The sequence below is a fragment of the Cervus elaphus genome, chromosome 2, assembly GCF_910594005.1.
Source record: "Cervus elaphus chromosome 2, mCerEla1.1, whole genome shotgun sequence".
NCBI lineage: Eukaryota > Metazoa > Chordata > Mammalia > Artiodactyla > Cervidae > Cervus > Cervus elaphus.
The window spans coordinates 8306007-8332409 of NC_057816.1; the positions used below are offsets into that span (position 1 = coordinate 8306007).

The following is a 26403-nucleotide window of genomic DNA, read 5'->3' on the forward strand; positions in this document are numbered from 1 at the left end:
GACGACGCAAGCACTCGCACACCCTCTCGCGTTCCCGCAGCTCCACGCCCGCAGCCGTGCAGACTGTTTCCGTTTATTGATGCGGGCTTTGAGGCACAGTCGTGAGGTGTTGTGAGGGACAGGCCCGGCCGGGACAGCGAGACAGAAAGCCGTGGGAGTCTGGAGATGGATGAAGTGACAGAGCCAGGAGCAGGGGGTGGCAGACAAGCAGCCCGTGGCCTCCTCCCCAGGTTTCGGTCCGGTCGGTCGAGAGAGGGCTCTTTGGTCAGACAAGCAGAGCATGCCAGGGTGAGAGGGCGAGAACGAAGCCCTTTGAGAGGCCGGGGCAGGGGTCCTCCCCCTACGCGGGCACGCCTTTGTCCCGGGGGCGCCCCGGGCCGCGGGGCCGCGCCGGTTTCCTGGGCGGATTGAGGGGGCGGCGGCGACCCCGTGGCGCGCGGGGCAGCGCGCAGCCGCGCTCGCTCTGCGTGTCCGAGGACTCGTCGATGAAGGCCAGATTCTCGCTGGGGTAGTCCAGCGCGGAGGCCGTGGGCGGGGTGGGCGGCGTGGGCGGCGTGGGCGGGGAGGACGGCTCGGTCTTCTCCGGGGCCGCCGGGGATAGTGGCCTGCTGGCGGGCTGCCCCGGGCACGGCGGCGGAGGCAGGGGTGGCCGCTCCTTCTCCGACGGCGGTGGTGCCGTGGGCCCAACTCGCTGGGTCACCCGCGCGGTCACCGTGCCCGTCCAGCTGGCGGCCTGCGCCGTGAGGCCACCCATCTGCGCGGGGAGGAAAGGCAATCCTCGACCGGGGAGCCTCGACCGTCTCTCCGCAACCCCGGGAGCCTGCGCCGTCACCCGTCAGGCACGGCCCCTCTTTTCCGCCTGGTCCTCCTGCCTCAGGAGTGGGGAAAGGCCGGAGGAGGGAGGGCAAAGCTTATCACCAGCCACATCCTCTCCTTTCCTCCGCCTGCACTGAAATGCTCCCTTCTCCAGAAGACCGGAGGCTTTGTATCAGCTCTCCGGTGTCCCCAGACACCTTTGCGACTCCACCCACTCCACGGCCAGGAGGGGGGGTTACAAAATACAACAATATATAAACCTACAACGACAAAACGCAGCAACAAATGAAATTTTAGTATAACGATGTCCCATGCAATATTTGAGACATACTTGTACTCTGATATTATTTGCAACTTATCCAAAATTCACATCCAACTAGGATTCCTTCATCTTTATTTGCTAAATGATAACCTTTAACCGTGAGAGTAGAGACTGGATTCCCCTGCAAACCTGTCCGAGCTTATCCCTTTCTTCCCGACCGGTGCACACCGGGGCTCCCTCAGTCCCCGTCTTGGGGAGCCCACACTCTGGAAGGGAAGGCGGGGTGGTCCACTGGCTGCTGGGGAACAGCGCGTCAGCACCACGGCGCAGGCGCAGCGTCGAAGCAGGGGCGCCTACCTCTGCGCGCGTGCGGCGGGACACGACTCGCAACCAGTTTCCGATGGTGGTGAGCACTGACGCGAAGTAGGCCAGGCCGAGCAGGATCCAGAACCACACCAGCGGCTGGTAGGCTGCAAAGTTCTGGTTGGGGCTGGCGCCTGGGACACCGCCGGGGAGGGCAGAAAGAAGTTGATTATGACACACGCCTTGAGCCCGTGAGTCTCGGGTTCACTGTTCTTCCCAACTCCTGGAGAGGATCCGCCCTCCCCAGGGCCAGGGGTCTGAGCTAGAGTGCGTGAATGGATGCAAGGAGACAGACTGGGAGTGACTTGACGGTGTGCAAGAGAAGAGTAAGTGGAGGTGCTCACGCGCAAGAATGTGAGCATGTGTGAGGGGTGCACGTGTACAAGAATGTGGCACGTGTGAAGGGGTCACTTAATATACGTGTGAGCATGCATGGGGGTGCAGGCATGCAAGACTATAAGTAGGCAGGAGCCCCGCCAAAACGTGAGGGTGAATTCAGTGAGCGGATGTAGGGCGTGGAGCAAGCGTGTGTGAGCGCACAAGCGCCCTGTGGAATTTCGAGGGAGAAGCCAGATCGCAGAGCCCATGGGAAGGGAAGAGCAACCCAAGAAAGGTGGCCTCACCGGCCACATAGTCCCCGAAGCCCACCGTGGTGAGTGTCACCACCACGAAGTAGATGGCCTCCAGCTTGCTCCAGCCCTCCATGTAGCAGAAAACGAACGTGGGCGTAAGGACAAAGAGCAGGCAGCCGATCAGCAGGAAGAGTACGGCGGATAGAATTCGCACCAGCCCCGGTGGCACGTGCCACTTCTGCAGGGAGGGGCCGAGGAGTCACCAACACCTCCACTCTCACACCCCACATCCCCTCTTCTCGGAACCAGTGTTCGAGGTTCACGGGATTCAGGCGCCCCCCACCCCCCACCCCGCTCACATGCCTGGGCTGGGACGTAGGTAAGGGTATCCCAAACCCAACGCCAGGGCGAACAGGGCGTGGAGCAGCTCACCAGGAAGATGGCTTCGATGTGACCGATGCCGCGGCGCAGCGAAGAGCCCAGCCGGTCCCCGACCCCGGCCAGCAGTATCCCAAACAGCGGGATCCCCACCAGCGCATAAAAGATGCAGAAGAGGCGCCCGGCATCTGTGCGCAGGGCTGCGTTGCCATAGCCTGGGCAGAGGGGCCGTGCAGCAGGTCTAGGGGCTACCTGGCACCCCCCCCAGCCCCCCCTGCACCTTCCCCCATGAGAAAGCCCAGCCACCCCTTGCCCCCTCTGCATGCCCAATCCCCTCCCCCACCGATGGTTGTGATGATGGTGCCCGAGAAAAAGAAGGCACTGCCCAGGTCCCAGGCTGAATGGTTGCTGTTACTGGTTGAGTTGGTGTCAGGGTTCGCGCCCCCTCCCAGGGCATCAGCCACCTCCTGCAGGACAAGGCGCAAAAGGAGGAACCTCAGTCCTTGCCTCCTATCCTGGCCAACCCCTGGTCCTCCAGTCTCTGAGTACTTCCCTCCTTACCCCTCCCAGCTCTACCCTACCCTCTGGTCTTCTTGAAGGCAGTCCCTCAGAGCAGACATTGCAGATTGGGCAGCCCAATTTTGTTGTTTGACCAACACATTGCTTTAGAGACGTTTGAGTTATCAGCCCCTTAATTTCACATAACAGATTTCCAGTTTTACAGCGGTCAGGAGCACAGACTCTGGGACCAGACTGCCTGGGTTCACATCTTGGTGCTAAGTGAAGCTGAACTGTGCTTCCATTTCTGCATCTATCAGTTGGGGATGGTGATAATAGTACCTTCCTCAAAGAGTTATGGTGAAGAGTTAAAGCATTCACAACAAAGCAAGCACTGTGTATTTGTTAAATGATTACCCATGTAGACAGCATGCTCAGTGAGTTCAGCTTTCCAGGGGCCCCACCACCCCTACTTCCCCCTAGGAAGCTGACTTTGAGTCAGTCTCTTGCCTTCAAAAATCTGATGAAAGTTAGGGACCCTCCCTCCAGGAAAGTTCTCATACCAACAAATTTTGCATCCAATCTGGGGAGGGTCATGAACAAACCCTTCCCCACCCTGCTGAAGCCCAAACCAAACCCTGTGCTACACAGTAGATGCTCACTGAAGGTAAAAGTGAAAGTCACTCAGTCGTGTCCAACTCTTTGTGACCCCATGGACTACACAGTCCATGGAATTCTCCAGGCCAGAATACTGGAGTGGGTAGCCTTTTACCCTTCTCCAGGGGATCTTCCCAACCCAGGTCTCCCACATTCCAGGCGGATAGATTCTTTACCAGCTGAGCTACCAGGGAAGCCCACATGCTTATTAAATATGATTACATTAGTGAAATGGCCATGTGTCTGCCCATCTTGCCAGCCAGTCTGCCTCCCTCCCAAGGCAGAGTCTGTGTTTTGAGAGTGCCTACCCTAAGTGATGGAGGTCAGAGCACAGTGAGGAGAGAGTGCAGGGGGCCCTTCCCCAAGCAGCACAGAGCCAGGACACAGGCGGTAGTGTGAAGGAGGTCATAAACCACCTTCTTTCTCTCTGACTGCAGTCCTCATTAGCAGGACACATTCCAAATTAATCTTCCTAAAAGTGACAGCCCCAAATCTTCCATCCCTCTCTACTATCTGCAGAATAGAGTCTGAATTCCCCAGCTTGGCCTGTAAGCCCCTTCTCCATGTGGTCCCAACCTCCCTCTCCCGAGTCTTCTCTCCTGGGACTTCCATTTTGGAACCCAAGTTACAGTGACCTTATCCCCAGATTTTGAGACGATTCCATTTCCTGTAATAATCTCTTCATGAAGCCAAGAAGTGAAGTGTATGATTAAAAGTTATTCAATTTTATTTTGCAACACTTTTCCAATAAATTCACAACTTGGGAAAAAACCCTTTGTCATTCTGGGTGTTCTAATTTTTGCTTCAAATGACTAGGCATCTGCTAAATCCAAGAACTGCAAAACACTCTGAGCTTTCCAGTTTCCACGCCTTTTTCTATGCTGTTCCTCTGCCCGAGAGTCTCTTGCAACCCAATCACACCTTTCTAAATTCTATCCATCTCAGCTGCTTCATCAATTACCGGCTCTTCCCAAAGACCCTGGGGCATCTCCCTCCTTGCCATCAGCCTCACCCTGCACCTAGGCCAGGGCTCAGCATATAGCTGGCAGTTAACAAAGCAGGAAGTAAGGAAAGCTCCCCTTCTACTAAATCCTACAGTGAACTTTCCTGGAATCGGCCCCTTCGCCTAGATGTGACATCCTCTAGGCTACAGCCTGCATCTGTCCACCCCAATATCAATTTCCCTGCTCACCCTATCCTGGACAGCATGGCACCTAGCACACAGTAGGTGCACAACTGCTGCCTGACTGGCTAATTATAGGAGAGAAATAAAGCAGCTGTTGCCCGCCTTGCATGTTTCTGCCCTTCCTTTTCTCCTTTTTTCTTATCCAGGAAAAAAGCAATTCCTTTGTGAAGATAAAATAGGTCAGGTTCCCTCTCTCCTCCTGCCCTGTGGTGTGGTCAGACACTCTCCTACCCAGAGTATCAGAGAGCCTTTCTGGGCATTCTCTGGGTCAGAGACAATGTCAAGCTGCCTGTGTCCTGGCACCGCCCCCCACCCCCACCCTCAACTCTGCTCCAGGTCCTGCCACCTTGGGAATCAGCTGGAACAGTGAGTCTCCATGCTGATGCCTCCTCCTTCCATAAGAACAGGCAGGAAAGGAAAGGGGTGGGGGTAGCTTTTCAATAACATAATACACATTAATGTATTCAAGTTAAATGTTAGGTGTTTTTATTTTATTTTTTTAACATGACAGTGGCTCAGAAATCAGAGAGAAAGCAGAGGTGCTTGCCTGACAGTAGCATGAAAGGCTGCGGCCCACTCTTCCTTTAGTCACTGGACCAAAGCCCACCCCATCCGTGACTTGCACTCCCTCTAGCTTTCACTTCACAAGCATGTGTTCTCGCAGGAAGGTGTGCTCAACCTGGCATCCATGATGGCATGGATTGGCTTAGGGGAACCTGGAACCCTCCGAAATCAAGGGTAAGTGTTTATATGTGCACTTTTCTGGAGGTAGGGGGTGGGGAAGTGTTCACAATGTTCTTGGGTTTCTCTGAGGCATCTGTGACTCCAAAGAAGCACAGGAACTAGTGTAGAGATGCCAGATTTAGCAAATAAAAATACTGCATGGGACAAATTTGTATCTTAAAAGTATTCATCCTTGAGCTGAAATTTACATTTAACTGGGTGTTCCAGCCTTCATCTGGTAACCCTACACCTATGAGTTAGACCTGGGAAGACATAACATATCTCATATGCTACAGCCATTTATTCATTTCTTCCTTCATGGGTTCCTTCATGCAATCACTATCACATGCTAGGATGAGAACCCAATGCCGGGCACAGCAAGGAAAACAAATGCAGTCCATGGCCGCCATGTTGAAAACACAAGAGACCTGGATCCCAGCCTCTGCCCCGCACCCCTCCAGCTGCACCCTGCCTTCAGGGGCGTGGGTCAGGAAGCAGCACTCCAGAACAGGGCCCCAGCGGCATGCAGCTGGTGTCAGGGGGGTCACGGGTGCCTGCTGCGGGGTCTCTCCCCCACCCACGCACCTTGATGAAGAGCCCCACGTCCTGGTCGCTCACACATGGATGGGCCCTCAGGAACTTCTCTCGCACCTCCCCCAGCTCCCTTTGGGCCTGCTGCTCATGGGGCTGCTCCAAGGCCTGGAACACCAGGGCACCGGACACCAAGTAGAGCAGGACCAGAGCCAGCAGTGCCAGGAGTGTGGTGCTGCGCATGGCGCGCCCAGGGGCCCGGCCAACTCCACTGCCCGCCTGGGGAGGCTGGGCAGGGGGTTCCTGGGGAGCTGCAGTCACTGCGGGCAGAACCAGGGATGCTGGGGTCAATCACCTGGCCTGACACCCCTACACCCTCCTTTTCCAACCCCTACACACCCAAAGGTCCTGGGAGCCCCCGGCCCTACTACCTGCAGAGGGTCTCTCCTGACACCCCTCTGACCAACTTGACGCTTGGTACCAGGACACACCCAGTGCCCACCCCACCCCCACCTCACTCCTCCCCCTTACCTCCACTGCCCGGCCCTGGACTCCAGGGTGTGAGAAGAGGGCACAGGGAAGGGGAAGTACGGAGAGTGGAAGGTGGAAACAGAGACAGCCTGCCCAGGGAGAGGCGGGGCCAGAGAGGAGATGCTGGGGGCACCCGCCTTCCAGCTGGGGACTGAGGGGGCGCAGAGGACCCCGCCGAGGTTGCAGCAGCATCTTCGCGGCTTCTCCCTCCTCTCCTGCCTCTCCTTGCTCGGATTCTAGAGGCAATGGGCCGGGCAGGGAGCCCCCAGGGTCCCCAGCGCCCCTCTGGGCTTTCGAGGAACCCAGGGGCGGGTCCCGGTCGCTACGCAGAGGCGAGGCAGGGTGGAGGGGAAGGGAGGGTACCAGGTTCCCGGAAGGAGCGGGGTGGGGGCGACCAGGGCCGGACCAGCGCGGCATCCCCCAGGACAGCTGCTGGCTCCCCCAGGACAGCGCGCGGCGACGCCCACGCGCACACATGCGGGCACAAAGACCCGCGCGCCCACGCTCCGCCCTGCGGCTCCAGGCGGCCTCGCTGCCCCGGTTGCACGCACACCGTCCACCTGCACACACGCCGGACTCCCGGGCACACCGGACCTTCCGGGCCGTGCGCGCCGGGCCAAGGCCCCCAGAGGCCCACACACATGTGTGCACACACTCATGTCCACGCACACCCAGATCGCGGGGCCACCAAGCAGCGCCCGCCGCCCAGACACCGCACACCCCGCCACTCGCTCCCACCGCCTCCCCGCGTCTTCACGCCGACGCCTCGGAGCGTGACGGGCGGCGGGCGGGACGCACGGCCGCAGGACTCCCGGAGGTGGGCCCCCTCCCGGCCGGTCTCCCCCCGCGCGCCCCAGCCCGGGAGCCGGGCCTGCGGCCCCCGCAGTCCCGCACGCCCTCCCAGCGCCCGCGCGCCCGCCCGCTCCGCCCCGCACTCACTGTCCGCCACGCTGCGGCTGCGGCTGCGGCCCGGGCTCCCGCGCGGCCTCGCCGGTGCCGGCGGGGCCGCGGAGGCGGCGGCAGGGGCGGAGCGGGCGGGCGCTGGTGCTGAGACCCCCCTCCTGCCGCCAGAAGCCCCCCTCCTCCCGCGTTTAACCCCTCCAGCACCGCGCTTCCCTCGGTGCCTCCCTCGCCTCCGGCTCGGCTCTCCGCAGCCCCTTACCTGAGGTTGCCCAGCCCCCCAAACCCAGCCCGTCCCGGGAAGGTGAGTGGCAGAGGAGCCCGAGAGGGGTCGCCGCTGGGTCAGGCCTGGAATCTCAGACTGGGGCCCTGGGACTGCCCTGTGGGCCAGCCAGTGTGGCCAGCGGCACGGCCCCAACTTGGACATTAGCCGGCTCACCTTTCCGGGAGGGCTCCACGCTCATTTCCCAGCATCTTCCAGGCCCACTACCAGATCAGAAGGGCCCTCAACTCCCCGCCCTGAGGGACAGCCCTGCCCTTGGGCTCTGCACTTCTGAGGGAGAGACCCCAGGGGACAAAGGGGTGGGGGAATCCACGGAGGAAACCTGGAATTGGCCGAGGTAGGGTTGGGACCAAGCTCCGAGAAATCAAGCTGGGCACCGCCTGCCTCTACTTCAGTATCCATCCCTCGCTCCTCAGTTCCATGCCCATCCCAGCCTAGAAGGGGTGCCAGCACTTCCTCCCGCACTGTCTGAACAGCAGGGCCCTGAACTTAGCTCCCCTCTTCTCTTGCTTGCTTCTTAGCAACTCTCATCTTGCCAAAGACCCTCCCCTCCTCTGGGGTCCTCAGCCTTCACTTGGGTGGTTTTAAGTATGGGCTCTAGGGCTGACCACTCCCTAACAGTAGGGGGCCTAGACTGGTGACCGATTCTCCAGGCCTCCCAGTCCCCACTTACAGAAAAGGGATGACTAATTATCACCTCAGGACGCTGTGCTGAGGATTAACGAGGTTGGTATCTGTAAATGATCCAAACAGAGCCTGGCACTCACAATTGAGTGCCCTACAAATGTCAGCAATTTCCCTTTCAACTGAAAGCGATTGTCCAGCTTTGAGCTGCTTCTCTTGAGTCTCAGAGGCCCATCTCTGGAGGTACTGAGGCTTGGGGCTCAGAACAGTCCCAGGTGAAGGGTTTCAAGGCAGGCTCAGTGCTAGGTCCAGGGAACTGGACCAAAAGGCTAGATATATGGGCAAGATAAATGATTCTCTGATAAATGACTCCTGGCCAGGGGACAGAGGACAGATCTGTAAGGCCTGTGATTACAGAGGGCAGCAACTGCACTATCAGGGACAGTCAGGGAAGGGGCTCCCCAGGCAGACTGTGTGGGGGCAGCCTGGCCAAATCCACACGGGCTAGGGAGATGGGCGCTGCTGTTCCTCCACCAGTCCTGGACCTGAAGGCCAGGTTGGGCATAAAGACAGTGAAACAGGGTCTCTAGAAACCCTGATCCACTGAGGGCAAGAGGCACAACAGCCATGCAGTCACAGTGCCAAGGGACCTGGGGTGGGTTGCGGAGGGACACAGTTTCCTGACCTGGAAGTGGCAGGGTTCATAAAGGAGGCGACATTTGAAGCAGTTCCTGAAGAGCAGAAATTGTTCACGCAGGCAGGGGACTGGAGCGGGGACTGGGTTCTTCTGGTCTTTTTCCTTTGAACACAGGCTCATCCCTCTCCTTACCCACCAGCCTTAGGGGAAGTAAATGAGCCCGGCCCAGCCCAGTAGCCCCCTTCAAGGGCCAGTGTCCAATCAGCCCTAGACCGAGCGGATGATGGTGTGAGAAACACAAGCAGACAACTGACGGACAGCAAAGGGGCTTGGGGCACAGACACTGTTTATTGAGTGGCAGACGCAGGAGAGGTAGCTGGCTCCGGAGTGGAAGCGGAGGCGGCGGGTCATGCCAGGGGGCCGAGAGCATCTGGCAGCCAGGGCCATGCCACCCCATCCTAGGGGACAGCACAAGCTCACTGCAACAGGAGTAGCAAGGAGCCGGCCTGGGGAAGCTACAGCCCCCGGGATCCTGGGCAAGCAGCAGCAGATGAACTTGGCACAGGGGTCTGGGGTGGGAGGGGCTGGGGGCTGGGTGTTCTGCGGGGAGATGAAGGGGATCACGTCTGTGGGGTGGAGTAGAGACTGTGGTGGTGGCCGCCTGGTCCCAGAACCTGGGAGAAGAGCAGGGGCGTGGTCCGAGTCTGGCTGCCTCCGCACCAGCCTGGTTCCCGCCCGATGGTGCCATACCAGCTGCTGGAGCCTAGGCTACCTGACATGCTGCAGGCAGAGAAACAGGGTCAGCCCTCCAGCAGTCACTAGGACCACAGTCACAAGAGTTGGGGGAGGAGAGAGACTGAGAACAGAGCTCAGTGACCCAGGCTTCTCTGACTATGGCAAACTGCATCTTGAGGGGTTAGGGGGGACTTTAGCAACAGCAAACCAGAGGGGACCTCACCTAGTATACACCATGGCACGGGCAGGGGTGGGTGGCAAGACCCAGCTCTAGGTCCCCATGGCTTGATGGAGCAACCTGGGAGCCCCCGGGTCGTCGGGTGGGGCCGGGATTCCTACCTGGTGCTCTCGCCCCGGCTATGCTCCCAAGAGCAGCCCTCATCCTCGCAGTGTGCCCGGTCGAAGAAGTAGGAACGCGAGCCAAAGACCTGCCCGTTGAGGATGCGGCTGGTGCTCTAGGGAAGGGAGCCACCATTGATGCTTCCTTCTGCCCCTCACTGGCCTCCCACACCCCCAGAACCCAGCCCAGGGACCGCCAGTGCCGCCCCTTTCCACTGGCCCTCACCAGGTCCTGTGGGGGCCGATGCACCCGGAAGAAGCCCACCAGTAGGGTGGTGGGCAGCAGCTCCCACACAAAGAGGATGAGGCCAAACACCAGGTAGCCTTTATTCCCCAGGTCATTCACCAGGTCCGCCTGTGGGGAGGCAGGGGCTGTGCCAATCTGCAGTCGTGCCAGTGGGGCCCCACGACAGGACCCAGGCTAGCTGGGGGCCAGGAGCCACAGCTACTGGGGAGGGGGCAGATGTGTCAAATGCCCACCTGATCAGAGACGTTGTACCAGTCATAATCGAAGGTGTCCAGCCGGCTCCGCGGGGCCAAGGCCAGGGCCGCCAGGTTGTAGCAGGCCCGGCTGGCATAGAGCAGGACCATGGCACCACCCATTGCAGCTGCCTGGCACACACTGGTCCCCTGGCACAGATGACAACAGGGGACCCTTAGGGAGGGGAGGTTCCAGCTTTGTCTCTACTCTGAAGACCCCAAACACCCCAAAGACACCCAGGCGTCAGCGCTTGTGGCCCTACCTTGGCCTCCAGGTAGATGCTGGTGGAGGGGGCCCGCCGGGCCACAAGGCAGAGGCAGGCGGCAAGAGAGAGTGCGCAGATAACAAACAGGGAGTCGCTCACCAGGACACGCACCAGCAGGAGGGCCCAGGGCTGTGCCCGGCGCCGGCGGGACAGCACCGCGCACAGCACATTCACCAGCAGAAAGAGCAGCGAGGCCCCCACGAAGGCCCCTCGGACAGCCAGCCTGCGGCCCACAGCAGAGTCAGCCCCAGGCGACCACCCTGCCGCTCCCCAACCACCCAGCCCTTCCCAGGAGACCCAGGTGTCAGTCAGAACCTCAGGCCACCCAGTCTGAACCCCACTCCTCTGGGTTTACAGATGAGGAAACTGAGGCTAAAGAGGTCAGAAGATGACTGACGGCTGTGGTACAGCAGAAAGAGCCCTGGATTGGGAGTCAGAAATCTGGGTTTAAGCCCTGGCTCTACCTCCTGCCGCGTGTGCGACCTTGAACATGTTCCTTAACCTTGCTGGGCCTCAGTGTCTTCATCTCTCAAATGGGGACACATCAGCTTCGAAGGTAAGTTGTAAAAATTAAAGATGTCTGTGAAAGCTCTTAATAAACTGTGAGATGTTGTACAAAGGACAGGAGTTATCACCGCCCAAGGTCACCCAGAAGTGCCCTTTGGAGCTTCCGAGGGCCGGAGCCTCCAGCTCTTCCTCCATCATGGATGACATTGGTACCCTCTCCCTTCACCATATTTCAGTGGTTTTTATTATAGTTGAGCTTCACATATGTAACACCTCTGCAGAGCCATCTGCACCAGATGCCTAATGTTCCCAAGCCTTCCCCAAGCATCCTGCTTTGTACTCCCCTCAGCCCTACCAGGGCGGAAGGAATGGACACTGGGCTTCTCCCTGCCCCTGACTGAACCCACCAGTACTTACAAGCCTCGGCTCATCTCTGGCCGACGCTTTGCCTTGGCTTTGAACACCACCTGGGGGCAGAGAGGCCCATTATTATTTGGGGCCCTGGGGCTTGCTACCCCAGGGGCCCACCCCCACCCATCACCATGGTTACCTGAGCAAAGTAGAGGTTCATGAGCGTCAGTGTGAAGAACTGCAGGCAGACAGGACAGCAGTAGAGAAGCCAAAAGGGCAGGGGCCCCAGATGGTTGGCTCGGGGTGTGTCTCGAAAGTAGAAGGAGAAGAGGGTGGTACGCAGGGCAGCCCAGAGCAGACAGAGCGCCAGGAACACCGTCTGATAGCTGAGACGCTTGTGCCCATACAGGAGCACCAGCCAGAGCTGGGCATAGACGGAGAAGAAGAGCAGGGCGTACAGGGTGGTGTAGGCCGCAGTCAGCCCCAGGGTCACGGCGGGCGGCAGCGCAGGTACCAGCCCAGCAGCAGGCACCAAGCCAGACAGGTTACTCTCCATGTCAGGGAGGGAGGCCTGAACCCTAAAGACAGAGATGGAGGGGCCGGCAGAGCGCCAGGGAAATAAATACGGAGGGGTGGGAGTTGTAGGGTGCTCAGGCGGAAAGAAGTGGTGGTTGGCCGGCCCCTCCCCCCCTCGACAGAGGGCCCCTTGCCTTTGCGGGGCACGGGCAACCTGAGTCCCTCACTCCCGGGTGTGGAAAGACAGCCCTTCCTCTCCAGGGCAGAGGCGGGTGGGGAAGAGGGGAGTACTCCTCTCCGGGCCAGCCTCAAAGCCGGGGACGGGGGGATGGGGGTGCAGAGGCCGAAGGAGAGGGGGTCCCTGGCCTCGGTCGCTGGAGTCGTCCCGGCAGGAGGGGGAGAGCCGGCCAACGCCAGTCTGTTCAGAGCAGTGGCTGCTGCTGGGGACGCTCAACGTCTGGCTCTCCCCCTCCCCAAACTGGAGGGCTCTCTCCCCTCCAACAATCCGGATGGGGAGGGCCTCTGCCTTCCGTCCTCGGGATTCCGGACGCTGACCCACCCCACCCCCCACTGCGTCCACTCTCCAGCCGCGGGGGGGCGGGAGGAGGCCGACGCCCGGTCCTCAGGCCGCGGCTGGGGGAGCCGGCTCCGGTCGCTGGGACCCGGGGCTCCGGCTCCCCGGCTCCCGCTGCTCCGCCCCCTCCTGCGCCTGCGCGGCCGCCGTTCGCAACGCAAATTGCTCAGGGTCTGGTCCTGGCTACGCAGGCCCGCGCCGCGCCCGGCGCGGAGCTGTTCGAGAATTGGCGCGACTTGCGCCACCGCCGGGCGCCAGGGGTTACTAGAGGCGGCGAGCGGCCTCGACGTTCCGGCTGCGCCGCATCCGGCCGGCGCCCGGGTGGGCATTGCCCAGAGCTACCAGCCCTCGCTTCCATGGGAAGCTGGCGATTCCCATGCTTCTCCTCCCCATTCCCAAATCGAGACTGTGCCGCCGACCCGGGGCGGTAACGACTTCCCTTCACTCGGTCTCTGAGGGAAACTTCCGCCCTCAGCCAAGATGGCCTCCGGGCCCCGCCCCCAGGCCTTAACCCGCGGGGCCCCCGCGTCCCGCGCGAGCCCTCCCGCCCATTCCCTGGCTGGCGGTGTTTCCCGCTCACCTGGCCTGCGGTCTGCCAGGCGCGAGGCCTCCGCGAGTCCTATTGTCACCCTCTTAGGGGCCCCTTTCCCTTCTGCGCCGGGACAGTCATCCTGCCCCGGGTGGAGGCTCCCTCGCTTATCTCTAGTGCCCCCGAGTTGGCGCGAGGAGTGGCGCCCCTGACGCGGGCGATGCGAGGTTTCCACCGCGCGGAGGAGGGAGGGGTGCTTCCCGAGCCGGTCACCCGGTTCGGATGGAGCAGTGACGACAGCAACAACAGTTGCCTCCGACGGCTGAGCTTCGATTACGGCTTTGCGAAGTGCTTTCACCCACAGTAATCACCGCCCAATTTACAAGGATCACTGACTCCTGAAAGAGGTGTCATTATCCCCATTTTACAGGAGTGGGAATTAAGTCCCAGAGGGGCTGAAGGGCTTGTCAGCAGGAGCTGGCTCCCAAATGGGGACCCCGGAGAATCCCTCAGCGGCTCCCACAACCCCCAAAGCCTAAGGAAGTCGGGAGCTGAGCATCCGGAGACGTAGAAGGGACTCAGGAGGAAGGCAGTGGGCGGGGCCCCGGGGAGGGGCCCCGCCTGCTGGCCAGCTAGTGACATTTCAAGAGCTGATTGGGCCGGGTCGGTGACAGTTTCCGTTACCCAGGCAACTAGGGCCGGGCTCTCTTTTTGCTAGAGGGACGCGGCGGGCCCGGGTCAGGGGCCTCGTTATCGGGCTTGGGGTGAGATCTGTGTGCCGTTACCGCGGGAGGGTCTGGCCGAAGCCTGGGCTGGGGCCTGAGGCTTCTCTCCAGCCCCAGGGCTCTGAGAGTTTTAGATCCTGGGTGAATAAGTCGAGCTTCCTGCCGGGCCAGACTCAACGGACAGATGTGCGCCGGGGAGGCAGGGTGAACCTGGGGTGCTGACTTGGGAGAGGGAGCCAGGGACACCTGTGCCCCCAGCCCTGCCAGCCACCCTTAGCCCCAGCTGTTCTCTAATTACCTGCCATCTTGCCCCCCAGCAGCCCAGAGCATGTTCCAGATCCCAGAGTTTGAGCAGAGTGAGCAGGAAGACTCCAGCCCTGCAGATAGGGGCCTGGGCCCCAGCCCCACAGGGGACAGGCCCCCAGGTCTCAGCAAGCACTGGCTAACAGCCCCAGGCCTCCTGGGGGAAGCTGGTCACCAGCAGGGGCAGCCGGCCGGCAGCAGCCACCATGGAGGTAGGCAACCCCCCTCCCCAACAACCACCTGCCTGTCCAGCTTGCCTCCAGCCCAGTAGCTTTCTGCACCCCAGCCACATCCACACTCGGGGCGGGGGCGGGGGGTGCTTTGAGTAAGTCCCTCACTGCTCTGCATCTCAGTTTCCTCTTCTGTAAAACAGCAGTTCATCACCACCTTGGTAGTGCTGTGGGGAAGATTAACAGACATACCTTAGAAGCACTTAATTATAGAGCTGGTGTTCAGTAAATGCTCCAAGTATGTAGCTCTTAGCATAGGACCAGAACGGAATCACTGAGAGGCCACCAGAAAGGGGAAATGACTTGCCTAAGGTGACACTCACTCGGCATTTCCTTTGGGCTTGAAGACTCTGTGCTGCCTTGCCCCAGGCTCTGTTCTTTCCCGCCCTATGGCTCACACCCAATGTCAAGGGCTGTCCTTGACATTGCCAGGGCCAGGTAATCCCAAGAGGCAGATGGCCCTACCAGGCAGCAGGTCTGTGTGGGACTGGGAAAGCATCAGCTGTCCTCCATATCTACCAAAGGAGACTCAGCTGAGATGGAAGGATGGGCCCTGAAGGGAAGCGGCCATGTCTTAGCAGTCCCTACCACCCGGGTGCCCAGCACAAGCCTTGGCACCTGGAACAACCACAGAAATCTTCTGAAAACAAAACTCCTGTCCCTTAACTGCTGCCGATGTGACACCCTTCCATTTTCAGGAGCAGGAAGGCTTATTAATACCCCTACCCCAGGGAGTTCCCTGGTGGTCCAGTGGTTAACACTGAGTGCTTTCACTGCCCAGGACCCTGGGGTTCAATGCCTGGTCAGGGAACTAGGATTACAGTCAAAAAAAAAAAAAAAAGAAAGAAAAAAAAAACGTTGATATTCAGTTATTAAGGATTAAAAAAAAATTAAAAGAAAAAAAAAAGACCCCACCCCACCCCCCAGCCTGCTGTATGTCACACTGAACTCCACAGGCTTTCTTTAACTTCGAGATTTTTGCACTTGGAGTTTTTCTGCTTGAAACTGCTTTCCACTCTGTACCTGGCTGTCCCTTCCCATCTTCTGTGTCAAGTGCTGAGCGTGTGTTCCAGCTGCCAGGGGTTCATCCGGGACTAGAAGAGAAGCTCTTGCCCTTATGGGTCTCCTACATTCTAGAAGATAGGGGGAGACAAGCCATAAAGAAAGAAACAAACAGACCAGTGATACGGTGCGTTAGAAGGTGACGCCTTAGGTGACATACCCTTGACTTTCTCTTTGGAATCCGGAGTGCTGGTGGCTGGATGGAGTGATTTGAACTGAGGTGGTCAGGGTGGGCCTTGGTGGTGGTGGCTTAGTTGCTAAATCATGTCTGACTCTTGCTACCCCATGGACTGTAGCCCTCCAGGCTCCTCTGTCCATGGAATCTTCCAGGCAAGAAGACTGCAGTGGGTTGCCATTTCCTTCACCAAGGTGGAGGGCAGGGCAAATGCAAAGACCCTGAGGGCAGTGAGGAGAGGGGCTCCGAGACTACTCGGGAGTTCAGGGAAGGGGAGGGGCTGATGGGCGGGGCCTTGAAGGCCCAGGTCAGGGCTCTGGCTTTCAGGTTGAGTGAAAACCTGGAGGACTTTGATCTGATTTGGACCACAAGAGAATCACCAGGGCCCCTGGGCAAAGGTAGGGGTGGTGCCACAGGGGAGGAGGGTAGCCGGTGCGAGCGTGGTGGTGGTGGAAGTGGTACATATTAGAGCTGGACTCTGGGTTTCTTTTGAAGATAGAGCTGGTGTGATTTGCTGATAGACAAACGTGTGAGGCCTAAAGAGGATGGCCTGGGCACCTGGAAGGATGGAGTTGCTCTTAACTGAGGTGGAACTGAGAAGGTGTGGGGTGAGATCAGGAGCCCTGCTCAGGCCAGGTCAGGTTAGAGGTGCCTTTGGGGCATCCAGATGGAGATTTCTAGTAGGGATAGATACATGTGGGAGTTGGCCATTGATGATGAAGTGTACTGTGGGTCCCGGGAGACAGTGTAGACAGGGTAGAGCTTGGGCTGAGTCTGGAGCTCCAAGGCTGCAGAGAGCAGCAGAAGTGGAGAAGCCCACACTGGGGTCTGAGAAGGAGGGAGCCACCTGGTAGGGAGGGGAGTGTTGGACTGGGTGATGCTCCTTTGAGGGCTGCTGGAGGAGGGCTGGGAGTGGAGCACTGGACTGGACTTAAGGTCGGGGCAGCTTGGGTGGAGAGTGCAGAGGGATGATGGGAAGAGAATTGGAGGTAGAAAGGAGAGCCCGCTCTTGGCAGCTGAGCTCTGGCAAAGAGGAACAGAGGAGCCAGCGGCACCTGAAGGCCCAAGGAGAGTCAAGGAAGGATTGTGTTATTAAGATGAAAAGGAAAAAGAAAAAAAGAGTTTCTTTTTTTTTTTGATTGTACCATGTGGCTTGCACGGTCTTAATTCCCTGACCAGGAATCAAACCCATGCTCCCTGCAGTGGAAGCGTGGAGTCTTAACCACCAAGGAATTCCCGAAAGAGCATGTTTATAAGTTGACGGAGTAATCCAGGAAGGAGGAAAATACTGGAGGATGCAGGGGAGAAAGGAAGCTTACTGAGAGGTGTCCTTGAATAGGAGAGAGTGGTCTGGTGTTCAGGGCATGGGTAGCTCAGCTGAGTGCAGTGGAGGGGTGGAGGAGGGCAAGGAGATACCTCGTGGGAACCAGCAGATGGTTCTCTCCTGGATGCTTCCAATTTCTCAGTGAAAGGAAGCCAGGTCCTGAGCCAGGAGTGAAGGTGGGGAAAGGGGTGGAGGTTGAGGCCAAGAGAAGGAAGAGCAGGTTTGAAGTAGTTGTCTGGCCCAGAGTATGGAGTTGGAAGTCTGCTGGGCACCTCGGGGGGCCACTGGGTCTTGTGACCATGAATTTCAACAGAGGTGGCACAGCTGAGCTTTTCTCCAGCCACGCTGGCCACCCAGGTGCATGTGGGAACGGGCCGGGAGTTGGCCTTAACCAGGGCTGTGTTGGTATCAGCCCAGGGAGGGAGGCGGTGCAGGGCTTGGCTTGTATCCAGTGTAAGCTGGCCAAGTGTGAGGAGCCCGGCATCATCAGAGCTGGGGTGCCAAGGCAGGGAGCTGGAAAGGACCATTTCTGTGCTATGAGTGAATGAAATAGGAGCGGCAAAACCTCCTGCACCCACTAGGGGCCCATCCTGTGGGTGGGGGGCACCTGAGGCCCCAAGGGGGAAAGGTGGCACAGTCCAAGAAACTAGATTTGGGGAGGAGAGAGGGAGAATGGACTGAAGCAGCAATAAGCCAAGGGGATGCCTACCCCAGCTCCAGGTCCAGCCATGACAAGGCCTGCAAGGGATGCGAGAGACCTGCCCTGGATTCCTTTGGACTTAGTTTTCGACATCTAAAAAGCAAGTGATTCTCCTTGAAAGACCCGCAGGTGCCCATAACCTGCCAGAGCCACAGGGCCGCTGCCCCCCTCTGCAGGGGCAGGGTGCTGTCACTCTTCATATTCCCTGCCTCCAAGCCGCTGCTGCGGTGAACCGTGTGTGTCTCCAGGGCACGCCCCTGGCCGCCTTGTGTGCTGTGACAGTCCAGTGCATAGCTGGCTGCTTGGAGAGCAGCTGGTGCGTGAATGGAGACACGCGGTGAGTAAATCAGCCCAGTGCCAGGCCCCGGGCCAGACTGCAGGGTTCAGATCCAGCTTTTTTTTTTTTTTTAATTAAAGTATAGTTGATTTATGTGCTCAGTCATGTCCGACTCTTTGTGGCCCCTTGGACTGTAGTCCGCCAGGCTCCTCTGCTCATAGAATTTTCCGGGCAGGAATACTGGAGCGGGTTGCCATTCCCTTCTCCAAGGGATCTTCCCGACCCAGGGATTGAACCCAGGTCTCTCACATTGCAGGCAGATTCTTTACCGCTAGTGCCCAGTGGTAACTATGGGAAGTCCATAGTTGATTTGTGAAAGTGAAAGTGTTAGTTGCTCAGTCCTGTCTGACTCTTTGTGACCCTATGGACTGTAGCCCACCAGAATCCTCTGTCCATGGGATTCTCCAGGCAAGAATACTGGAGGGGGGTTGCCATGACCTTCTCCAAGTTGATTTATAATGATATGTTAGTTTCAGGGGTACAGTAAAGTGAGTCAGTTATATATATATATGCGTATATATATTCCCTTTCAGATTATTTTCCATAATAGGTTATTACAAGATATTCAATATAGTTCCCAGTGCTACACAGTAAATCCTTGTTGTTTATCTACTTTATATATAGTTCAGTTCAGTTCAGTTGCTCAGTCATGTCCGACTCTTTGCAACCCCATGAACCGCAGCACACTAGGCCTCCCTGTTCATCACCATCTCCCAGAGTCCACCCAAACCCATGTCCATTGAGTCGGTGATGCCATCCAGCCATCTCATCCTCTGTCACCCACTTCTCCTCCTGCCCTCAATCTTTCCCAGCATCAGGGTCTTTTCAAATGAGTCAGCTCTTCGCATCAGGTGGCCAAAGTATTGGAGTTTCCGCTTCAACATCAGTCCTACCAATGAACACCCAGGACTGATCTCCTTTAGGAAGATCTCCTTGCAGTTCAAGGGACTCTCAAGAGTCTTCTCCAACACCACAGTTCAAAAGCATCAATTCTTCAGCGCTCAGCTTTCTTTGTAGTCCAACTTTCACATCCATACATGATCACTGAAAAAACCATAGCCTTGACTAGATGGACCTTTGTTGACAAAGTAATGTCTCTGCTTTTCAATATGCTGTCTAAGTTGGTCATAACTTTTCCTTCCAAGGAGTAAGCATCTTTTAATTTCATGGCTGCAATCACCATCTGCAGTGATTTTGGAGCCCAAAAAATAAAGTCAGCCAGTTTCCACTCTTTCCCCATCTATTTGCCATGAAGTGATGGGACCAGATGCCATGATCTTAGTTTTCTGAATGTTGAGCTTTAAGCCAACTTTCTCACTCTCTTTCACTTTCATCAAGAGGCTCTTTAGCTCTTCTTCACTTTCTGCCATAAGGGTGGTGTCATTTGCATGTACCTATCAATCCGAAAGTCCTGGGAATTCCGTGGTGGTCCAGTGGTTAGGACTTAGCGCTTTCACTGACATGGCCTACGTTCAATCCCTGGTTGGGGAACTGAGATCTCATAAGCCATGCAGTGCTGCCAAAAAAAAAAAAGAAATTCCAAAGCCCTAATTAATCCTCCCCACCCCCACTCCCCTTTTTTCCCCTGTGGTAATCATAAATTTGTTTTCTATGTCTGAGTCTATTTCTGTTTTATAAGTAAACTCATTTGTATCATTTTTTGTTTGTCTTGTTTTGTTTTTGGCAGCACCAGGAGGCAGTTTGTTTTCTATGTCTGTGAGTCTGTTTCTATTTTGTAAATAAGTTGATTTGTATCACTTTTTGTTTGTCTTGTTTTGTTTTGTTTTTGGCCACACCAGGAGGCCTATGGGATCTTAGTTCCCCCACTATGGATCAAACCTACGCCCCCTGCATTGAATGCATGGAATTTTAACCACTGGACCACCAGGGAAGTCTCCTGTATTTTTTTATTTTCCCTGTATCATTTTTTAGATTCCATATTTTTGTCTGACTTACTTCACTTAATGTGATAATCTCTAGGCCCATCCTTGTTGCTGCAAATGGCATTATTTCACTTTTTTTTTTAAATGGCTGAGTAGTATTTCATTGTTTATATATACCGCATCTTCTTTGTCCATGGAATTCTCCAGACAAGAATACTGGAGTGGGTTGCCATTTCCTTCTCCAAGGAATCTTCCTGACCCAGAGATCGAACCCAGGTCTCCTGTGTTGCCAGGCAGATTTTTTACCACCTGAGCCACCAAGGAAACCTTCTTTATTTATCCCTTCTTCTGTTGGACATTTAGGTTGCTTCCATATCTTGGCTATTGTAAATAGTGCTGCCATAAATATTGGGTGCCTCAGTTTTTTTTATCCCAGTAAAATGGGACTAGAAGTAGTCCCACCTCATTGCGTTGTCATGAGAATCTGATGCATTCATACAGGAAACATGCTTAGAAACAGTGCCTAGCACAGAGGAGGGTCTATTACTGCAGTTGTTGTTGCAGTGAGTTGGCCCAGGCCCTGAGCAGACCTGGGGACTGCCATCCATTTAGAGGGAATGGGGAGACATGAGTAACCAACGCCCCCCTGACGGCAGACAAGGGAGTGCAGGCTGGAACCAGAATATAAGGGCCCTGGAGGCCATGCCCAGGAGTTTGGAGTTTATCTCATAGGCAACAGGGAGCCATTGAAGGTTTTAGGCAGAGGACAGACATAGTTGGGTTTAGAGCAGAGGTTGGCAAACCACAGCCAAAGGCTAAATCCCTCTTTGTTGTATAAACAGTTGACAAAACTCCAAAGAACAGTATTTTATTTCAGTGTTCCAAATACAGTTTTAGGGGAACGCAGCAGTGCACAAGCACTTGTATATTGTTTATGGCTTCTTTCAAGCCATGGCCAGTGTTGAGTAGTTGTGACAGACCACATGGCCTGCAATGCCCAAAATATTTCCTCTCTGACCCTTTACAGAAAACATTTTCCAGAGTCTGCTTTAGCGTGTTTTCTGATTTTCTCAGCTCTGGGCAAGGTAGGGGTATGTTCTCTACATGCCAGTAAGGGGCTTTCCTACCCCAAATGGCTTTACGGGACACAGGAAACCTGGGCTGAGACAGGACAGGCCGCATGCCTACTCAGGCGGAGCGCCGAGCTGCTCTCCTGCTGAAGTTGAGCAACATGTGAACCACCCACGTGGTGGAGCAGGATCCAAACCCAACCCTGCCTGATGGCTCAGTCTCACTGCCGCCAGCTGTCTGGAACAGCACTATTTTAACGAAGTGTGCAAGGATGCTCACAGGAGCGGGAATGTGGCTGTGTGCAGCCCCACCCACTTACCCAGAAAGCCAGTGAGTAAAGAATTTAAAGCTTGGGGCTCTGGACACCTCCAGCCATAGGCCCCTCCCACTTCCCCACCCAGCCCCAGGCAGGCACTCTGGAAGGATGGCAGAGAGGACAGGCCTGGGCACCCATCCATGCTCACAACTAGAAGCCACAGAAACCACGCCTCCTTCCTCCTTTCCTTCCCAAGACTGGGAGAGGACACCTCTGCACTATCTAGAGGCATGAAGGAGGGACCACTGATTGAAGGCTGGATGGATGGAGTAGATAGGCATGTCTGCTCCCCCAGGGAGTTCACAGAAAAGCACTGATTTTTTCCCTAGTAAATAGGGCACTTAAATGTTCAGTTTACACATTTGAGTGTCATTTTGACAATGGCTGGCTTGGCGTTGCTTAATTCATGGCTTCAGTAAAAATCCCCATCCCATGGGTAGGCTCCCGGTAGGGCTGGCAGTCACATTAGGCCCACGGTGCTGCTGAAGGGAGCCGGGGTGTGAGAGTTAAATACACAGACCCAGGAGGCAGACTGGTTGGGCTGGAATCTGTCACTGACTAGCTGTGTGACTTTGGGCAAGTTACTTACTGTGCCTTAGTTTTCTCCTCTGTAAAATGGGGACAGTGAGTAACCTTCCTCACAAGACGTGGTGAGGACATAAGGAATTAATATACAGGAAGCATACTGCCAGCCTGACACCGGGAGTGCCGCTGTTCTGCTTGTTCTGATTCCTAGGCAAGAGGGCAGGGCCCAGACCAAGTGCCTACCTACTAGTCACTTGCCTTCTGACCATTGGGCCCTGCATCTGTCAAGTGTGGAGGTTGTGTGGGTTCTTAGTGCTAGTAAAGTAGAATAATAGCTGATAGTTCCTGAGCATTTAAGCGACCAAGCAGGCTGTGCCAGCTGTGTGACCCTGGGCAAGTTCCTAACCTCTCGTGCTTCTATTTCCTCATGTGTAAAATAGGGAAAACTCGGCCTCTGTCTCACTGGGAAGGTGGGAGGCTTCAGGACATGAAAAAGGCACAACAGGGTTCTTTCTCTGTGTCATCTGTCCTCATGGGGCTCTTGGGGGCTGCCCCCATTTCACAGAGGACACCACCGAGGCCCCAAGGGATTAAAAAGAAAGGGCCCAAGGTCACAAAGCAGGAATGTGGTGGAGGTGGGAACTTCTGTCCTGATGCCCATGGAACTGGAGAGTCCTCTGCAGACACGCCTATTCTCATCAGGGCTCTTGCTGCCCTCAACTCCTTAGCCCCACCCAGCCCCAATCTGGACTGCTGATTTAGCTGCCTGTTCCCCACTGCCACATCGTTCCTCAAAGGCTTTATGGTGTCCCTGCCTACCTGAGTCCAGGCTTTGGTGAAGTTTAGGAATTCCAGCCACCCTCTTGGCCTAGGCCTTTCTGGATCCAGCCCCCTCTTCTTTTCTTGGCTTTCCCAGCCCTATGTTTGGAGCTGGGACCCTTGGAGGCCCCGGCCCTGGAGCTGGCCCACAGGCCTTCGGAGAGGATGAGACAATTTACCCCTGGCTTCAAGACCTGGCCTAGATCATCCTTTCTCTAGAATGCCTCCCTCACAGTCATACCTTGCTGTGGATACTGTTCCCCTGCACTTGTTCCATGCCTTTCAATCCAGCATAAATCCAGGATTTATGCTCCTGGGAGTGTTCTAGGTCTTTGTTGGTCTGGGAACGAGGGTGGGGTTGACAGGAATTTGGGGGATGGAACACATGCAAAAGGCAGACAAACTCAGGACACACCTCTTTGAATAAGGATTCATCACACACTTTCAGCTTACAAAGGACTTTCACGCTGTTTATGTGAGGCAGTCACAGACATTAAGAACTAGGTTTATCCCCATAAAGAGGTGTGAAGACACAGGCTCAGCGAGTTGAAGGGTGGCTGGACAAAGACGTGTAGCTCAACGGATTATCACTGGACTCTGGGTTCCAACAAACCTGTAGGGGCTTCGGACCTCAGAGCTTCCCAGCTGTGCCACCCAGGGCAAGTCTTAACCTCTCCAAGCCTCTGTCTTTTCATCTACACCATGGAAGCAATATTAATACTTACCTCTTGGCATGCTTAGGAGGATAATGAGGTAATGCCCAGGACCTAGTAAGTGCTCCATAAGTGTTACCATAAAAAGTCAACAGATCTTTCTGGACAGTTTGTTCAAAGTGGGTGCTGTGGGAGGTACAGATATGCTGACAGGTTCTTGTTCTCAAAGGGCTCCTAGGTCTCCTGTAGGTCACAACAGTGAAACAGATGGGCCCCAGCTGGTCACCTGCGGAGGTGGGGTTCAACCCTGTCTGGCTTGGTTGGGGTACCTCCTCAACCAGGAGACTGATTTCCTCTGCAGGGGACTAGAGCTGATGAAAGAGTTAACCTCCCAGGGAATTGCTGGGAAGCCTCAGGATCTTACACTCACAGCTCTAACTACTATTTATGCCCTTATTCTGTACCAAGCACAGAGGTTAAGTCATTTTATAAACGAAAGGTCTGGTCTGTTGAAAGTGACTCTCCAACCCCACAAGACTGTAGCCCGCCAGGCTTCTCTGTCCGTAGGATTCTCCAGGCAAGAATACTGGAGTGGGTAGCCTTTCCCTTCTCCAGTGGATCTTCCCCACCCACGGATCGAACCCAGATCTCCCGCATTGCAGGCAGATTCTTTACCATCTGAGCCAAAGGGTCTAGCCCATTACTGGGGCTCAATTAAGATTTGTGGGATTAATGAGAAGTTAATTCGAAACTTCACTAACAATGCTGCAGGGCTGGAGATGCGAGAGTTGAGATTCACGTCATCCCCACCCTATGATCTTCTCTGCAGGCACTGGGGCTGTGGAGACCCGGAGTCGTCACAGCTCCTACCCCGCGGGGTCAGAGGATGATGAAGGGACGGAGGAGGAGGATCTCGGCCCCTTTAGGGGCCGCTCGCGTTCGGCGCCCCCCAACCTCTGGGCTGCACAGCGATATGGCCGCGAGCTCCGGAGGATGAGCGACGAGTTTCACGTCTCCTTCAAGGTGAGGGCCGGCTGAAGTGCCCCGCAGTCCCGGGCCACACCGGGACCTGTGCTCCCGGACCTCCTCCCACTGGGCTGTTCCAGTGCACGTCGGAATTTCCGTTTCGGGGCTCCTTGGCTCCTTTCGGAACTCCAGCCAGACCCTTGCCGAGTTCCAGGGTATTCGGGGATCTGACCCTGCTCCAGCGGGCCAAGGCTCCTGGGTTCCCCAAATCCCCGGAGCGCGAGGCATTTGTGCTCCTAGCCGACCCCTTTCGAATATCTGGGTTCTTGGCCTCAATTTCCGAACCACTTCTTTCATTTTCAAATTATGGTCCCATTTTCCACGTGCTAAGTCTCCGGCTCTGGCGCTTACAGGATCCTAGGCGTTCTCTCTTTCTGCCCGCAACATGGAGGGACTATGCTTAGTAGTCAGAAGACCTCTCGGTACAAGGCCTGTTAGGATCTACGGTCTTTTGTCTCCTCCGGGATCTCACTTGGTGGTGGGATTCCGTAAGCGGAGGGGCCTTGATTCGGGCTGCCAGAATAAGCTAATTCATTCTACCCTTTCTTCTTCCCACCCTGAAGGGGCTTCCTCGCCCGAAGAGCGCTGGCACGGCGACGCAGATGCGACAAAGCCCCAGCTGGACGCGCTTCCTCCAGTCCTGGTTGAGCCGGAACTTGGGGAGAGGAGGCTCCGCCCCCTCCCAATGACCTTCCGCCCCGCATCCCGAATCTCCCAACCGCTGCTGGTGGCCATCTTGGGAGCGGGCGGAAGTTTTTCTGCAGGCTTTTTGTAAAAGGAGGCTCGGTTTCGTTCCTTTCGGAAGACTGAGGTCTGACCCAGAGCCCGATCCCCTTCCGGTGTGTGCGAGGACCACGGAGGGGCTCGGCCCCCATCGGAAGTTGGAAGTTTTTCCGCCCTTACCTGCCGGAAGCGGCCTCGTGACCCCGCCCCCCGGCGCTGGGCCGCCCCAGGCGCCTGCGCCAGTTGCGAGCCGAGATTAACCCTAACTTCGCCGGAACCCTTTCCTCCGCGGTAACGCTGCGGACCTATGCCCGATACTAAGATGCTAATAAACCCCACGTCTGTGCCGCGGAGTCTCCTCTGTCTGTCGCCTGGGGCTTCTCGGGCTGAGAGAGCGCTAGCACTGACAAGAGTTTCAAAAGATGTCCCTGCTTTACATATGAGGGAAACTGAGGCTTTTGCGGCCGACATCAGGGAGGCGTTGAGGCAGCGAGCGGAGCTACGGCCGCCTGGACTCCGGGAGACGGAGCGAGATCGGGTTTCGGGGACATCCAGGTCCTTATCTCTAATATGGTAATTGAGAACTGCAGGCCGGCTGGCCGCTGGAATTCCACGCACTGCAAACCGTGCCGCCGTCCCCCAGGGAGGGTTATTTGCTCCTATTTGGGTCAGTCCTTTTGAGCAGCTACTGTGTGGCCGGCCTGGGGCCAGCGCTCCTCAGGGAACTGGCAGTACACACATCGGGCGGGGGAGGGGACGGAAGGCTCGGCCCAGGGCTGTGAGTAGAGGGATCGCTAGGGAACCAGAGAAGCTTCACCAGGCCCTGGGAGCCGAGCTGAGAGCTCAATTCCAGAAAGATTTATTGGCGCCCCCTACAGACTAGCCAGCGCTTTATACTAGGTACACAGATCTGGATTGTGCCACAGCCCCCTGTTATTCCTAACTTCCTGGCGAGGGGAGAGGCAGCCTCTCAGCCAGGAGTTAACGCCAGCGCAGTGCTCTAACAGGGGCCTGGAACCAGGGTGAAGGCGGCTCCCTCCAGCAGAGGAGAGTCAGGGAGGGCTTCAGGGAGGAGGTGAGCTAGACCTGGGACTTGAAGACATGAGGGAGGGTGCTGTCATTTCCAGTAGAGGAAATAGCAGACCTATGGAAGGATGGGGGAGCTGTAGAGGCCAGGCTTTTCAAGAGCTGGAATGTCATACCCAGGAGTTTAGGGGCTTCCCTGGTGACTCAGAGGTTAAAGCATCTGCCTGCAGTGTGGGAGACCCGAGTT

General features: G+C 56.6%; 3 protein-coding genes across 9 annotated transcripts; 1 reads left to right on the forward strand and 2 right to left on the reverse strand.

Annotated features, from left to right (window-relative positions):
* Window positions 1-207: 207 nt before the first annotated feature.
* KCNK4 (potassium two pore domain channel subfamily K member 4) lies at window positions 208-8037 on the reverse strand. Of its 5 annotated transcripts, none has more exons than XM_043927874.1 (7): window positions 7857-8037; window positions 6041-6306; window positions 2735-2858; window positions 2446-2606; window positions 2065-2251; window positions 1436-1575; window positions 208-754 (listed from the first exon to the last, which is right to left on the reverse strand). In XM_043927874.1, exons 1-7 carry the CDS (start codon window positions 7879-7881, stop codon window positions 341-343), a joined length of 1317 nt encoding a protein of 438 aa, XP_043783809.1. In that variant the 5' UTR covers window positions 7882-8037; the 3' UTR covers window positions 208-340. The 5 variants fall into 5 exon arrangements, with proteins under 5 accessions (XP_043783809.1, XP_043783832.1, XP_043783818.1 ...); XM_043927897.1 differs by lacking the exon at window positions 7857-8037 and adding an exon at window positions 7680-7695; XM_043927883.1 differs by lacking the exon at window positions 7857-8037 and adding an exon at window positions 7457-7520.
* A 1253-nt stretch (window positions 8038-9290) lies between these two features.
* Window positions 9291-13816, reverse strand: GPR137 (G protein-coupled receptor 137). Of its 2 annotated transcripts, none has more exons than XM_043927940.1 (8): window positions 13310-13816; window positions 11839-12217; window positions 11706-11755; window positions 10779-11004; window positions 10516-10665; window positions 10262-10390; window positions 10036-10151; window positions 9291-9741 (listed from the first exon to the last, which is right to left on the reverse strand). In XM_043927940.1, exons 2-8 carry the CDS (start codon window positions 12193-12195, stop codon window positions 9582-9584), a joined length of 1188 nt encoding a protein of 395 aa, XP_043783875.1. In that variant the 5' UTR covers window positions 12196-12217; window positions 13310-13816; the 3' UTR covers window positions 9291-9581. The 2 variants fall into 2 exon arrangements, with proteins under 2 accessions (XP_043783875.1, XP_043783882.1); XM_043927947.1 differs by lacking the exon at window positions 13310-13816 and adding an exon at window positions 12350-12481.
* A 110-nt stretch (window positions 13817-13926) lies between these two features.
* BAD (BCL2 associated agonist of cell death) lies at window positions 13927-25478 on the forward strand. 2 transcript variants are annotated; one of them, XM_043870566.1, is made up of 4 exons: window positions 13927-14022; window positions 14304-14498; window positions 24211-24404; window positions 24971-25478. In XM_043870566.1, exons 2-4 carry the CDS (start codon window positions 14312-14314, stop codon window positions 25094-25096), a joined length of 507 nt encoding a protein of 168 aa, XP_043726501.1. In that variant the 5' UTR covers window positions 13927-14022; window positions 14304-14311; the 3' UTR covers window positions 25097-25478. The 2 variants fall into 2 exon arrangements, with proteins under 2 accessions (XP_043726501.1, XP_043726508.1); XM_043870573.1 differs by having other exon boundaries at window positions 13941-14022; window positions 14301-14498.
* Window positions 25479-26403: the final 925 nt, after the last annotated feature.